This window comes from Octopus sinensis, linkage group LG20 (genome assembly GCF_006345805.1).
Source record: "Octopus sinensis linkage group LG20, ASM634580v1, whole genome shotgun sequence".
Taxonomy (NCBI): Eukaryota; Metazoa; Mollusca; class Cephalopoda; order Octopoda; family Octopodidae; genus Octopus; species Octopus sinensis.
In genome coordinates, this window is record NC_043016.1 from 16,465,327 (window position 1) to 16,479,793 (window position 14,467).

Here is a 14,467-nt window from a genome sequence, read left to right on the forward strand (position 1 = left end):
AATGGTTAAGCAATAGTTAATTTAGATAAGATACGAAATATAGAGTGAAGAGGAGGAATGAAAATAAATGTGAGATATGCAAGGATATTGCATTTGTAGATTCATTATTTAGGCAGAATGGTATACATATAAGATTCTAGTACCTTGTAACTTCCAATAGTATTTAATAGATTTTACTCACAAGGTATTGGAATCTTATATTATACCATTTTGCCTAAATAATGGATCTACAAATGCAATATCCCTGCATATCTCACGTCTATTTTCATCACTCCACTCCACTCTCTATTTCATATCTTCTCTAGAATAACTATTGCTTAATCATTTTCTCACACCGTCCCCGATGAAGGGATATATAAAATATCCCAGAAAAAGCTGTAAGACCTTCTATTTATAAATGTTCTGAAATCTTCATAGCCTTAGTTTGTTTTTATCTCATCTTAAAAAATTATATATATATAATATATATATATATATATATATCTATATATATATATATATATATATTATATATATAGATCTGTGTATTTTTCCCTTGTTAACAATTAACAGGGGAAAAAGATAAATAGTTTCCAGGGTAGCATAAATCACACAAGTAAAGAGGTTGTAACTCTTTGTTTTAAAGGTAGAAACTTCGGGTTTACGTGAAATTTTTTATATAATATATAAATAAATACATGGAGTTTAACACAGGTGTAATTCAAATACTTTTACTTCTGACACATGTTTCGAATATATCACTGATATTATTCCAAAGGAATAAAATGGTGTAAAACAATGTAATCTTCTCTTCAAGGAAGTGATGAAATGAAATTCGTCAATAATACATTTTAACAGAAAATGGTGGATATGTATGTATAGTGATTAACTGAACGCTATTAATATTGTTTGAAAAACGTTATATGATAAAATGTCAGAAGTAACATATAGAAAGAGGAGGGATAAATTAAAGGAAAAGTCAAATAAATGAGAAATATATAACTATATGTATATGAAATAAAACTTTATAAACTAGGAAAATATATATTTTTTTTTAGTGAATGTTAAATATAAAAGGAAAATTAATGTTTAATTATATATAATGATATATATATATATAAATATAATGATATATATATATATATAAATATTATATATATATATAGATATATATATATATATATATATATATATATATATATATATATATACATATATATATATATATATAATATATATATATATATATATATATATATATATATATATATATTATATATATATAGAGAGAGAGAGAGAGAGGAGAGAGAGAGAGGAGAGAGAGAGAGAGAGAGAGAAAATAGTAAAAAGTGAAAAAACTACAGAAGGCTTGTTTTAAAAGGTTTAAAAATATATATTTGAGTCATTATGTCAGAAGAATGTTAGAAATTTTTTTCATACAATGACATAGTTTTTTGAAGAAATGACCGGTTTCGCGTTCAGCTTTTCAAATCATTATTATTATTATTATTATTATTATTATTATTATTGCATTTGCACAGCGTCTAACGCGAGAAATATAATTTGAACATTGATTTTCTTCTTACATTTCACTTCCATTACACAGATCTATTTCCAAGCCTTAAGGCTTTTGTTTAATTCACATATCGTTCTATATTTCTCATTTATTTCGGTTCTGCTTTTCTTCTTTCCTTTACTCTTCCTCTTTCAATAGGCTACCTTTGATATTATATCCTCTTACGGTTTTTAATAAAATTTAATAGCGTTACGTTGATCATTATACACATCCATCATATTCTGTTAAAATGTCTTATGGACGAGTTTGTTTTATTTCTTTATTTCCCTGAAGAGAAGATTATATTGTTTTACACCATTTTATTCATTTTGGAGTAATACCAATGTTGTCTTCGAAACATGTGTCGGAAGTAAAAGAATTTGAATAACACCTGCATTTAACTCCATTTATATATACATATACGACGGGCTTCTTTCAGTTTCTGTCTACCAAATCCACTCACAAGGCTTTGGTCGGCCCGAGGCTATAGTAAAAGACACTTGCCTAAAGTGTCACGCAGTGGGACTGAACCTGGAACCATGTGGTTGGGAAGCAAAACTTCTTACAAGGCTCCGTAGTCATGAAAATCGAACGAATACCAAACCAAATCAGAAATTGATTCTTACCTCTACATGTTTCAATTGCAAGGATCTCTCGGATCGAACCCAGCGCGGCGTAATTGTCGACCGTAAAAGCATGGTGTCTATTGCCTGCGATTCCTTGTAACTCTCGTTTGTGAATCCCATCACCGATTCCTATCGAAAATATATTAATATGAGCCGAACGCCGCGCCCTGCTGGCCTGCCACAATGTTAACAAAATATTACTTGACTTGCCATCTGTCATAACAATGGCGACCCGAACAACATTTTCGCGAGCTCCTTGTTTCTTTGTAAACATGTTGTTCCGCATGTATTTAATGCCAAGAGCTGTGTTCGTAGCGAAACCAGGCCTGTGTGGAATTCGCTGTATCGCTCGCACTAAACCCTGTTTCGTTTTGTGTCTATTCAGCGGAAATTCTAGATTAACGTCGTGCGAATAAGTCAGAACGCCGACTTGCGTCATGTCAGGACTTATCTGGAACATCGAGACGACATCTTCGACAAATTTTGTTTGTTTCTTGAAATCAGGGCCCCAGATACTTGCCGAAGCATCCAACAAGAAAACGATGTCCGCAGGCTTCCCACCACAATAATAATCTGTAAAGATAAAGTGCAAATATTAAAGCATACGTATACATATTAGATATTTGACACCTAATTCTAGCGTTGGCGCTGGCATTCCAGAGCCCCTAAATATAGTTATATTATATATATAGTTAAATGTGTGTGTTTCTATGTATGCATGTATGTATGTACATGTATATATATAAATAATATAGGCATATATACATACAATGCACCACTGACATACATACAATATATATATATATATATATATATATATATATATATATATATATATATACTACTTATTCTATATTTTTATTTACACAAGAATATATTTGTTAAGATATTTCGTATTTTACAAGATTATATACCATTCTTCGTATTTTACAAGATTATATACCATTCTTTGACGGGAAAAAAGATGGGAGAGGAGGCAGACAAGAATACGTCTGGTCTGTGCAACAGACCAGAAGAAAAGAAACATGGACAATGGTCACATGTGAGCAACGAGAGAGTAAAGGAGGAAGAGAGAGAGAGAGAAGGACAGATAGAAAACGCGAAGGGGATTAGAGAAAGGAAGAGAAAACGAAAGGGGAGAAAGAGAGAGAGAAAGCAGTACATAAAATTACTTGGAAATGGATGCGTGGCGTTCAGTCATATGATAATACAAATGTATGCATATATACATACATTATGTACATACGAACATATATATGTATATATATATATATATATGTGTGTGTGTGTGTGTGTGTGTGTTTATATATATTACTCTTTTACTCTTTTGCTTGTTTCAGTCATTTTTACTGCGGCCATGCTGGAACACCGCTTTTCGTCGAGCAAATCGACCCCAGGATTTGTTCTTTGAAAGCCTAGCTCTTATTCTATCGGTCTCTTTTGCCAAATCGCTATGTTACGGGGACGTAAACACACCAGCATCGCTTGTCAAGCGATTGGGGGGGACACAAACACAGACACACAAACATATACACACACACACACATACATATACATGACGGGCTTCTTTCAGTTTCCGTCTACCAAATCCACTCACAAGGCTTTGGTCGGCCGGAGGCTTTAGTAGAAGAAACTTGCCCAAGGTGCCACGCAGTGTGACTGAACCCAGAACCATGTGGTTGGTAAGCAAGCTACTTACCACACAGCTACTCCTACGCCTACAAATATATATATATATATATATATATATAAGAAATATTGAATTTCTAAATCTCTCGTAAAGACATGTACGGTGGTGGGGCGATAGAATGGTTGTATACTGTCAATCTAACAAGAACGTGACAGTAGGGGGTACACCACCGCTGTATAGCCCTAGGAAGCATCGAACGCCTCCTGATAGCTTTGACACATTTTTCCCTGTATCCTTATATACATATATGCAGTTCCGGCAGCCGGGGGTGTTTGTTCTCCCTTTCGTATATGTATATAAGGACACAGGGAAAAAATGTGTCAAAGCTATCAGGAGGCGTTCGATGCTTCCTAGGGCTATACAGCGGTGGTGTACCCCCCCCCCTGTCACGTTCTTGTTAGATTGACAGTATACAACCATTCTATATATACATACATACACATACATACATACATACCTACATACATACATAATACATACATACATACTACATACTACATACATACATACATACATCTGCATATATAGGTACAGGACGTCAGAAAACGTAAACAACATAAAATACGAAAAACAACACGAAATACGAATCTTAGCAGCCCACACTATTTGTTTCACTGTCCTGTTTTTATTACTAAATTTGGCCCACCGCAAAATCCCAACTGTTTTCTCGAAATGTGGAGTAGATAAACAGCCGACAACTGAGGAAGGGTCGTTCTTTATGTTACTTGTTTTGTCTTCTATTTGTTTCGCTTGTGCTTCGCAAATAAAGTTTGTCTTCGTATTTCATGTTGTGTTTCGTATTTCGTATTTCATGTTTTCTTCATGTTTACGTTTTGTGATGTCCTGTACCATTATATATATATATCGTGACGTATATTTACCATTTGAATATGGCTAACCCCTAAGGGTGGATGCTACTGTAGTTTGTAGCCCCAGGAGGACACCTCCTCCAGCTGGCTATAGACACACTTTCGGTGCCCTATCAACATGCAAGTATATGTATTTGTGAAGGGAACCTACTTCTCATTGACAACTGTGATTGTCACACGCTGATGACGGGTCAATACCCTGAAACTCGAGTCCGTGTGTATCATAAGTTGAAGACGGGAAGGATGGCTTCCCTTTGCAAATACTGATAGGGCACAGAAAGTGTGTCTATAGACAGCTGGAAGAGGTGTCCTCCTGGGGCTACAACTACAGTAGCATCTACCCTTAGGGGTTAGCCATATTCAAATGGCAAATATACGTCACGATGTATTGCTGCTACTGTTTATAACTCGCTCTGAGATTTATCATTGTTATATATATATATATATATATTATATATATATTATATATATATATATATATATTATATTATATATATATATATATATATATATATATATTATTTATTTTATTATTATTATATATCTATATTTATTATTATATATATATATATATATATATATATGTGTGTGTGTGTGTGTGTGGAGGCGCAATGGCCTAGTGGTTAGGGCAGCGGGCGTTGTGAGTGTTTATTGAGCGAAAACCTAAAAGCTCCACGAGGCTCCGGCAGGGGATGGTGATCCCTGCTGTACTCTTTCACCACTCTTTCTTCTGTTGGCCTGCTCGCTTAGCCAGCGGGTGGCGTCATTCGAAGGCTAAAACAATGCGAACGCATTGTGACCAGCGATGTGTCGGTCACGTGATCACGTGAGATATATATATATATGTGTGTGTGTGTGTGTGTGTGTGTGTGTCGTATGTACATATATGTATGTATATATGACTATACATATATATATTATTTATGTTATTATTTGATTGAACGCCACGCATCCATTTCCATGTTACGGCGACATAAACACGCCAGCATCGGTTGTCAACTCGGGATTTGCGGTTGCTTCCGGACAATTAATGAGGCACACATTTTCCAAAAGAGTTTTACATTGATGGGATTAAAAAGCTTGTAAATAGATGGAAGGACGTCATAGATAATCAGGGAAAGTACATTGATGATTAAATTTCTATTAAATATAACGAGATGTAGCACGGATTTTTGTCAGTGAACAGGTCGCGGTCTTAGAGCGACGAAAAAGTTTTGACAAAATAAACTTAAATGTTGAAGGGAATCGAACGGCTTCTGTGTGTTTCTTAAATGGCTTACAAACACCTTCTACGCTGCAATTGTTTTCGTTTCAGCACACGATCTCAGATCAAATCACTTGCTATGCAAGTACATCTCAGTAATTTGATCACTTGTTTTCTTTATTCAAAATTCGGAAAGAACTTATGGGATGACCTGATATATTCCGAACGGCTGGAGCGGATTTAAGCAATTCTGCGGCAAAAATAGCCGGAATTGGTTAACACAGAGCGATCGCTCCCGCAGCAAGACTACGCAAGACTTCCTATCGCTCGAATGACTCGGAATAATCTCCAGGAGTTTGAAGGAATAAAGCTAATGCCAAGTCCAGCATATAGTCAAGTTCTAGTTCTCTTGGATTATTATTTGTTCTGTCCATAGCTTACTTCTTGCGCTTGCAACACTTCATCAACCAAGAGGACATGGACGCTTCAGTGAAGGAGTTTTTGCTACATAGAACGCGTGTGAGGTCAGCGTGGGATCAAGGAACAGGTAGGAAGGTGGCTTTAGACGGCGCAACGCGATGCCCTCTACTTTGAACTCTAGGCTGTTGATCCATGACTCAATCCTGTATTCACAATGCTCAATCGACCGAGAGCGGGGTGGAAGTTTTAGTGAAAGAATTCTTTGCCTCAAAAGACGAGAACAGATCTCAGCGTTCAGATAAAATATCTGACAGGAAGGTGAGTTCAGACAGCGCAACATATGGTCTGTTGATCGATGGCTTACTTCATCTGTTAGCAACACTTTATAAACCAAGACAAGATGTGAGATTTAGCCACGGGGTTCTTGACCTCCAAAGAAAAGAACTGGTATTAGCATGGGATCAAAGAAATGGCAGGAAGATGGCTTCAGATTGTGCAACACAAAGGCCTTTTGGTCCATGGCTCACTTCATCTGTTCGCGACACTTAATCAACCAAAAAGTGATGGAAGTTTTAGTGAAGGATTCTTCACCTCAAAAAACGAGAACTAGTATCAGTGTAGGATCAAAGAACTAGAAAAAAGGTGGTTTCGGACAGTGCAACAAGATGACCTTCTGATCCATGGCTCACTTCATCTGTTCGCGACACTTTATCAACCAAGAAGAGGTAGAGGTTTTAGGTAGGGCATTCTTCGCCTTAAAACACAAGAAGGGATAGCGTGGGATCAAAGAAAGATGGCTTCGGACAGTGTAACACAATGGCCTTTTGGTCCATGGCTCACTTCATCTGTTTGTGACACTTTATCAACCAAGAAGAGGTGGAGGTTTTATGTAGGGCATTCTTCGCCTTAAAACACAAGAAGTGATAGCGTAGGATCAAAGAAAGATGGCTTCAGCCAGTGAAACATAATGGCCTTTTGATCTATGCCTCACTTCATCTATTTGCAACACTTTATCAACCAGAAGGACGTGAGAAGTTTTAGTGTAGAAGTTCTTAACCTCAAAAGTCAAGAACTGGCAACAGCAAAGGGTCAAAGAACTGGTAGAAAGATGGCTTCAGACAGTGCAATATGGTGGTTTCTGCTTTAAATACTAGGCAATTGATCCATGGCTTAAAATGTCTACCGTAAATCCTAGAGTATAGTCCGCCCTTGAGTATAATACGCAGGGGATTGTTAGTGGGCTGCAACTCTGAAAAACCAAAACCTTGTGTATAATACGTACCCCTTCTCTACCTTGAGTCAAGGAGGTCTATATAACGTCCTTGGTTTGTAAAAATGTATACTGTAACGTCCTTTATTAATCTTTGTATATATAACATAATACAAACGTGTAGCTTTTTTGTACATTTTGTTTGCAGAAAATAAAGAAATAACAGTAATAACGTTTAATAAATGTTGCTTACTGTAAGTTATAGATGATTCTTTTATGACTTCATTGCTTTCAGGCTTAGCTTAAGATATTTTCACGCCCGACATCACAAAATGCGTTTGAATAAACATTGCCAGACAGCAAATAGAGACTCGGACATTACTTAGAAAATAATTTTCATTTTTAACCTCGTATATAATACGCACTAGGGATTTTGACCTTTAAATTTTTGTGGGGGAAATGCGGATTATATTCGAGGATTTACGTAAATCTTCAAGTATAGTCCGCCCTTGAGTATAATATGCAGGGGACTTTTAGGGCGCTGAACTTCTGAAAAACCTAAACCTTGTGTATAATACGCACCCCTTCTCTAACTTGAGTTGTGCGTAATTAAGCCAGCAGCATCAAGTCGAACAAACACTTCCGCGCATGCGTAATACAATAATAGTGATGTTCTTAACTGTTATATGGGAATGTAAATATGTTTGCAAATTGTTTTTTTACATGTTATTCTGTGTTCTGAATACTTTCATTTTAATAAATGTTGCTTACTGCAAGTTATGGACGATTCTTTTATGACTTCATTGCTTTCAGGCTTAGCTAAAGGTATTTTCGTGCCCTGCATCACAAAATGTGTCTGAATAAACATTGCCAGATAGCAAATAAAGACTCGGACATTGCTTAGAAAATATTTTTCATTTTTAACCTTGTATATAGTACACACTTAGGGTTTTGACCTTTAAATTTTGGGGAAAAAGTGCGGATTATACTCGAGGATTTACGGTAGTTATAGTAAAGTCGCATGGCTCAGTGGTTAGAGCGTCTGGCTGACGCTCATGAGGTAGTGAGTTCGATTCCCGGGTCGGGCTGTGTGTTGTGCTCTTGAGCAATACATTTTATTTCACTTTATTGCTCCAGTTTACTCAGCTACAGAAAAAAGTTACTACGTGCCAAGGAGAGGAGAGGCTGGTATGTATGAGCGAATGCTGGTCTTCCATAAACAACCTTGCCCGGACTTGTGCCTCGGAGGGAAACCTTTCTAAGTACAACCCCATGGTCATTCATGACCGAAGGGTTTCTTCACCCTTTATATATATATTGGGTTGTCCGGAAAGTTTGTGCCGATTTTTAAAGGAAAGAAAAAGGTCAATAAATACTTGCCGTTACATTTTTAAGCAACCAAATATGAACCATTTTGTTGCACAATGTGCCTCCATCTTTCCTTTAACTTGAAAATACCCTCTTCCCAGAATTGAGGTGGTGTCATAGCAAATAATTCCTCAAGGTATTGTTTTACGTCATCCAAGGAATTGAAATTTTTACCATTAAGACTATTCTACAGAGACCTGAATAAGTGGAAATCCGAAGGAGCAATATCTGGTGAATATGGAGGGTGGGGTAACACCTCCCAGCCGAGCTGCAGCAATTTTTGTCTGGTTCCCAAAGCATCAAGTGCCGAAAATGAACTTTCTTATTTTCCATTTTAAAGGGTTACAGAATTAACACAGGTTATAGGAACATAAACCTTATTCCACGAAAAGATAGCTTAAACTGTGCTCTAAATGGAGGTGTAGTAAAATCCTATTTTATGGATTCCACGAACTTTCCGGACAACCCAATACATATATTAGGGTTATATTATATCGAGTTTTACATTTCCCTTGGATAAATCGGTGGCATGGAGAGGTGAGGCTGGTAAGCATGGGCGACGTCGTATTTCTGTTATCGTACGATGGTTGATAACATTACGCGGTCTGTCCAGTGTCTGTAACTGAAGAGGAGATAAGTACTCCGAAATGTTGCATCTCACAGTCTGGAAAAGGGCGAGGCGAACTGATTAAGGTGTATTCATACCATTGTCAAAAGAGAAAAATTTTCTTCGTGACAAAACATTCCGAGTTCGAATCAGCCACAAGCATATTTGAACATATCATTTATACATTCACTGTTTAGCTTTGTGAGTGGATTTAGTGGGAGGAAACTGAAAGAAGCCCGTTGTGTGGGGGGTGGGTGTCTGTGTGTGTGTACTTGTGTCTGTGGTCGATCCCCCACAACCACCGCCACCACCATTGCTTGATAACCAGTGGTACTGTGCTTACGTCGGCCAAAAAGAGACCGATAGAATAAGTATACGGGGATTGATACATTCGAATAAAAATCCTTCAAGTTGGTGCTCCAGTTGGCTGCAGTCAAATAACTGAAACAAGATATTTAAAAAAAGAAACAGGTTTTCAGAGTTATTTAATTAATTACAAAATAACCATAATTAAGTATGAACACTTACAAGCTGAGAGTATTAATTATTGTATTAAATAAATTTTTAATTAAATTATTAAGGTTTTTTTTTATATTAAAAGTACTTACCAGTGTCAGCGATTGCCTAGAAAAAGAAAAAAAATAGAGGTTATAAGATGATGAATTATAATAAACACACACATATATATACATATATAAAACTTAGATAAAACACACACACACACATACACATAAATACTCTTTGTACTCTTACTATTTTACTCTTTTAATTGTTTCAGTCATTTGACAGTGGCCATGCTGGAGCACCGCCTTTATTCGAGCAAATTGACCCCATGACTTATTCTTTGTAAGCCTAGTACTTACGGGGACGTAAACAAACCAGCATCGGTTGTCAAGCGATGTTGGGGGAACAAACACAGACGCCATAAACATATACACACACACACACACACACACCACATTATATATATATATATATATATATATTATATATATATATATATATTATATCATATATACGACGGGCTTCTTTCAGTTTCCGTCTACCAAATCCACTCACAAGGCTTTGGTCGGCCCGAGGCTATAGTAGATGACACATGCCCAAGGTGCCACGCAGTGGGACTGAACCCAGAACCATGTGGTTCGTAAGCAAGCTACTTACCACACGCCTATATACGCACACACATACGCACGCACAAAAAAGATCATACGTACGTCTATACATAAGAAAAATCAGGGTTAAAGGCAAAAATACAGGAAAATGTGTAAAAACACTGAGTAAAACATGTCTATATACCACATACTCGCATGCACGCACACACGCACACATTTATATACGCACATATCCGCACACGCGCACGCATACACACACGCGCTCACATATGTGCGTATATAGACAAGTGCGGGTATGTGCGTATATAGGGGTGTGTGTGTGAGTGCATACGGATATGCGTGTATATAGACACGGTTTACTCTTTGTACACTCCCTTAGATGTATGTATACTTTTAGGCGCAGGTACGTGGGTGTGTGGGCGTGCATGTGTAGGTATGAACATGCGCGCTTATGCGAATACTATGAACATTTTTCCACCCTTACTTTTAACCCACTTCCCTCATTTAGCGGTCATTCAAATAGCTCTTTTGACTTAATAACGGTCAATCACACAGTAATTTCCCTTTGTTTAACGGTCATTTTCATAGCATTTTTTTCGATGGCCCGATAACTGAAGATGTAGCAGGCGTGGATTTCCACCTCGGCATCTGAAACTCGGAGTTTTATCATGGCTACCGAATAATTGTCACATATTATATTTACAGATATATATATATATATATATATATATTCTTTAGCCCTTAATTATATGATATATATATATATATATATATATATATATAATATATATATATATATATCTATTTATATATATATATATATATATACCTACATATATACATGTATACATAGATAGATAATAATAGATAGACAGATAGATAGACAGATAGATAGATAGATAGATAGATAGATAGATAGATAGATAGATAGATAGATAGATAAGATAGATAGATAGATATGTGTGTATATATAATATATATATTATATATATATATGTAGTTAGATGTATATATGTGTGGGTGTATATATTGATTGCGCATATATATATAAATATATGCATATATATATATATATTTGTATTTATACATATATATATATATATATATATATTATATATATATATATATATATTATATATATATATATATATATATATATTATAAATATATATAACAATCAATCAACGTCGCCCTTTTCAAGCCTAGCCCAGGTCTCATGCACCCGGGTTCCCGGTTTCCAGTACGTGATCCCCAGCTGGACGGGACGCCAGTCCATCGCAGCGTACCTCATTTTTGCCAGCTGAGTGGACTGGAGCAACGTGAAATGAAGTGTTTTGCTCAAGAACACAACGCATCGCCCGGTGCAGGAATCGAAACCACAAACTTACGATCACGATGCTGACACCCTAACCACTAAGCCATGCGCCTCCACACACACACACACACACACACTAACACACATATATATATATTTCCTCCGGCTTCCCTTCTTTGGATCTTTCCTTTTTCTATATTTCTGCTGAAGAGCTCCACTCGAAACGTTAAGTCCTCCTGCTTTCTTTCCTTTCCTGATCGTCCAATAACACTATACTTGTTCCACGTCCTCCCGTTGTTTAGTTTTCTTTTTATGTTTTCATGTTTGGATTAACTTTATATATATATATATATATATATATATATATATATATATACGGAAAACTTTGCTAATACAAATCATAAAGTTCGCAGCTAATTTACATCTATATCCATTTATCTATTCTATATCCATCTATCTATCTATCTGGAGCACATCCAAATACTACATATCTCACGAAGTCTACACACACCCTAAGGCATTCCCCAGTGCGGTTGCTAAATGCCAAAAATACCTTACAAAGAACCTCTATTGTATCTCGTCGACGACGACACAGCCAGGAGGAGAAGCAACACTTTCGAGCAGTAAGTAATCCTCTGTTCCTTTCGTTTATATTTTAATTCATTAGGATTATGATCAATATTGTTTGTGTGGATGCGCGTGGCTTGGGGATCCCCTTGGAAACAAGGGTACCTCTTAAATGACATCAAGTCACACAAGTTAGAAATCATAGCCATAAGTGAGACCAGACTCCATAATCCACGAGCTCTAAAGTCCATGTTTGGCGGACAGTTTAACATTTATTTTTCTCCCTGTCTGCCGAGAATGGGTGGTAGTGGCACGGCGGTACTTTTTCGCAAGGGTCTAGATCTCGAAGTAAAGACAATATTCGTAGAGCCGGGGGGGGGGTAGACTGGTCGTCTTAGATGTCGACGGTAGCAAGGGTGCGCTTTTCGACACGTATCAGTCTACGCACCGCCTTTAACAGATCGGCTGAATATCTTTCGATGTCTAGAAATATTCTTTGGAACGTCTCGTCCTTTACTTTTAGTGGGGGATTGGAATGCTATCTTGGACACACATGTAGACTACGCGGACAGAGATAGGAATAGATGGGGATGCAAATGCCTCAGAGACCTGCTCAGACGCTTTCAACTGTCTAACAGGTACCGACTCGACCACCCGAATGCGCCAACGTAGACATGGAGCAACCGTATCGGGTCGTCGAGATCGTATCTAGATAGGATAGTGTGCGGGACAGTTGATAGAGATAGCGTAGGTTATCCACAATTCCACAGTCAGCTACACGGATCACAAACTTGTGACGTGTATGCTAGACTTAGGTAAGACACATAGGCAGGGTCCCGGTTACTTGAAACTAAACGCGTCTTTCCCATCGAGACAAGTTTTCAGAGACCGGATTAGCACGCAAGTAAAGAGGGTTCTTTGACGGGAGCCATCATCAACAACAAATGGTGGTTTACCCTCAAGAGAGCAATAAAAGCAGAAGCAATTAGGTATAGCAAGGTACTAGCCATAGATAGAAACAGAGTAGAGGGTGAGCTAGTTAAGAAGCTAGAAGAGGCGATTAGAAGCGGCATCGCATCCGACGTTTTGGCGGCGAGGTTTGCCCTCGACCAACACTTCAACGCCAAACACGAAGAGTGTTGTCAGAGCTAGGATGCGTGCTCTAAGGAACGAAGGTGTTGGAGCCGCGCGAGATGACCGGGTGGCGGAGGCGCAACAGGGCAACAAAGCCACCATTCGGCCTCTTGTAGGTGAACGGGGGTGCGAATTACTCGAGCCAAGTAATACGTAACGATAGGAATGGGATTTGCTCACTCTATAGTGCAAGTCATGGAACACCATTGAAAGGACTAAGAAGAAAATAGGGAAGGCCAACTCTTGGTGTGATAGCCACAAATACCAGAGTGTCATGTTCGTTGCCACCACCCCTTGAGGCGAAGTGACGTACCACTTTAGAAGGGCCCTAGACAAACTTAAGCTATATATTAAGGTTTTTGAAAGGCCAGGCAACCCTATCAAATCCCTAATCGGTAGAACCTACCCTTTTAGTAGAACCCCCCTGTACTGATAGGAACTGTACTGTGTGTAGATTTAGCCCACAAACAAACTGTAAAGCCAGAAATGTAGTCTATAGTATAAGATGTATAGAGGGACGATGCAGTAACAAGACAACGACGTACATTAGGGAAACGGCACGGAGCATAGGAGAGTGGATAAATGAGCATTGGAGGGAACTTAAGGAAGAGACGAGCTCATCGCTTCTGTACCAACACGCCGAGCAGGAACACAGGGCTCACTCAACAAAATAGAAGTTAAAATTTTGTCCACACAGAACAGACGCAATGTTAGACAAATTACAGAAGCTACACACATAATAGAAGATAAACTAACCTCAATAGGAAACTGGAATGGAACACTAGCACACGCACCCAACACACCACAACAT

At 37.6% G+C, this 14,467-nt stretch overlaps 1 protein-coding gene across 1 annotated transcript in view; it reads right to left on the reverse strand.

Moving 5' to 3' along the window:
* The window catches only part of LOC115222689 (collagen alpha-1(XII) chain), a 57,151-nt gene that overhangs the window by 28,436 nt on the left and 14,248 nt on the right, over window positions 1-14,467 (reverse strand). The window contains exons 2-3 of the mRNA XM_029793010.2: window positions 10,137-10,152; window positions 2,161-2,733 (exon numbers count right to left, since the gene is read on the reverse strand). Of these exons, the coding sequence (XP_029648870.1) occupies window positions 2,161-2,733; window positions 10,137-10,152 (589 nt within the window). The remainder of the gene's footprint in view (window positions 1-2,160; window positions 2,734-10,136; window positions 10,153-14,467) is intronic.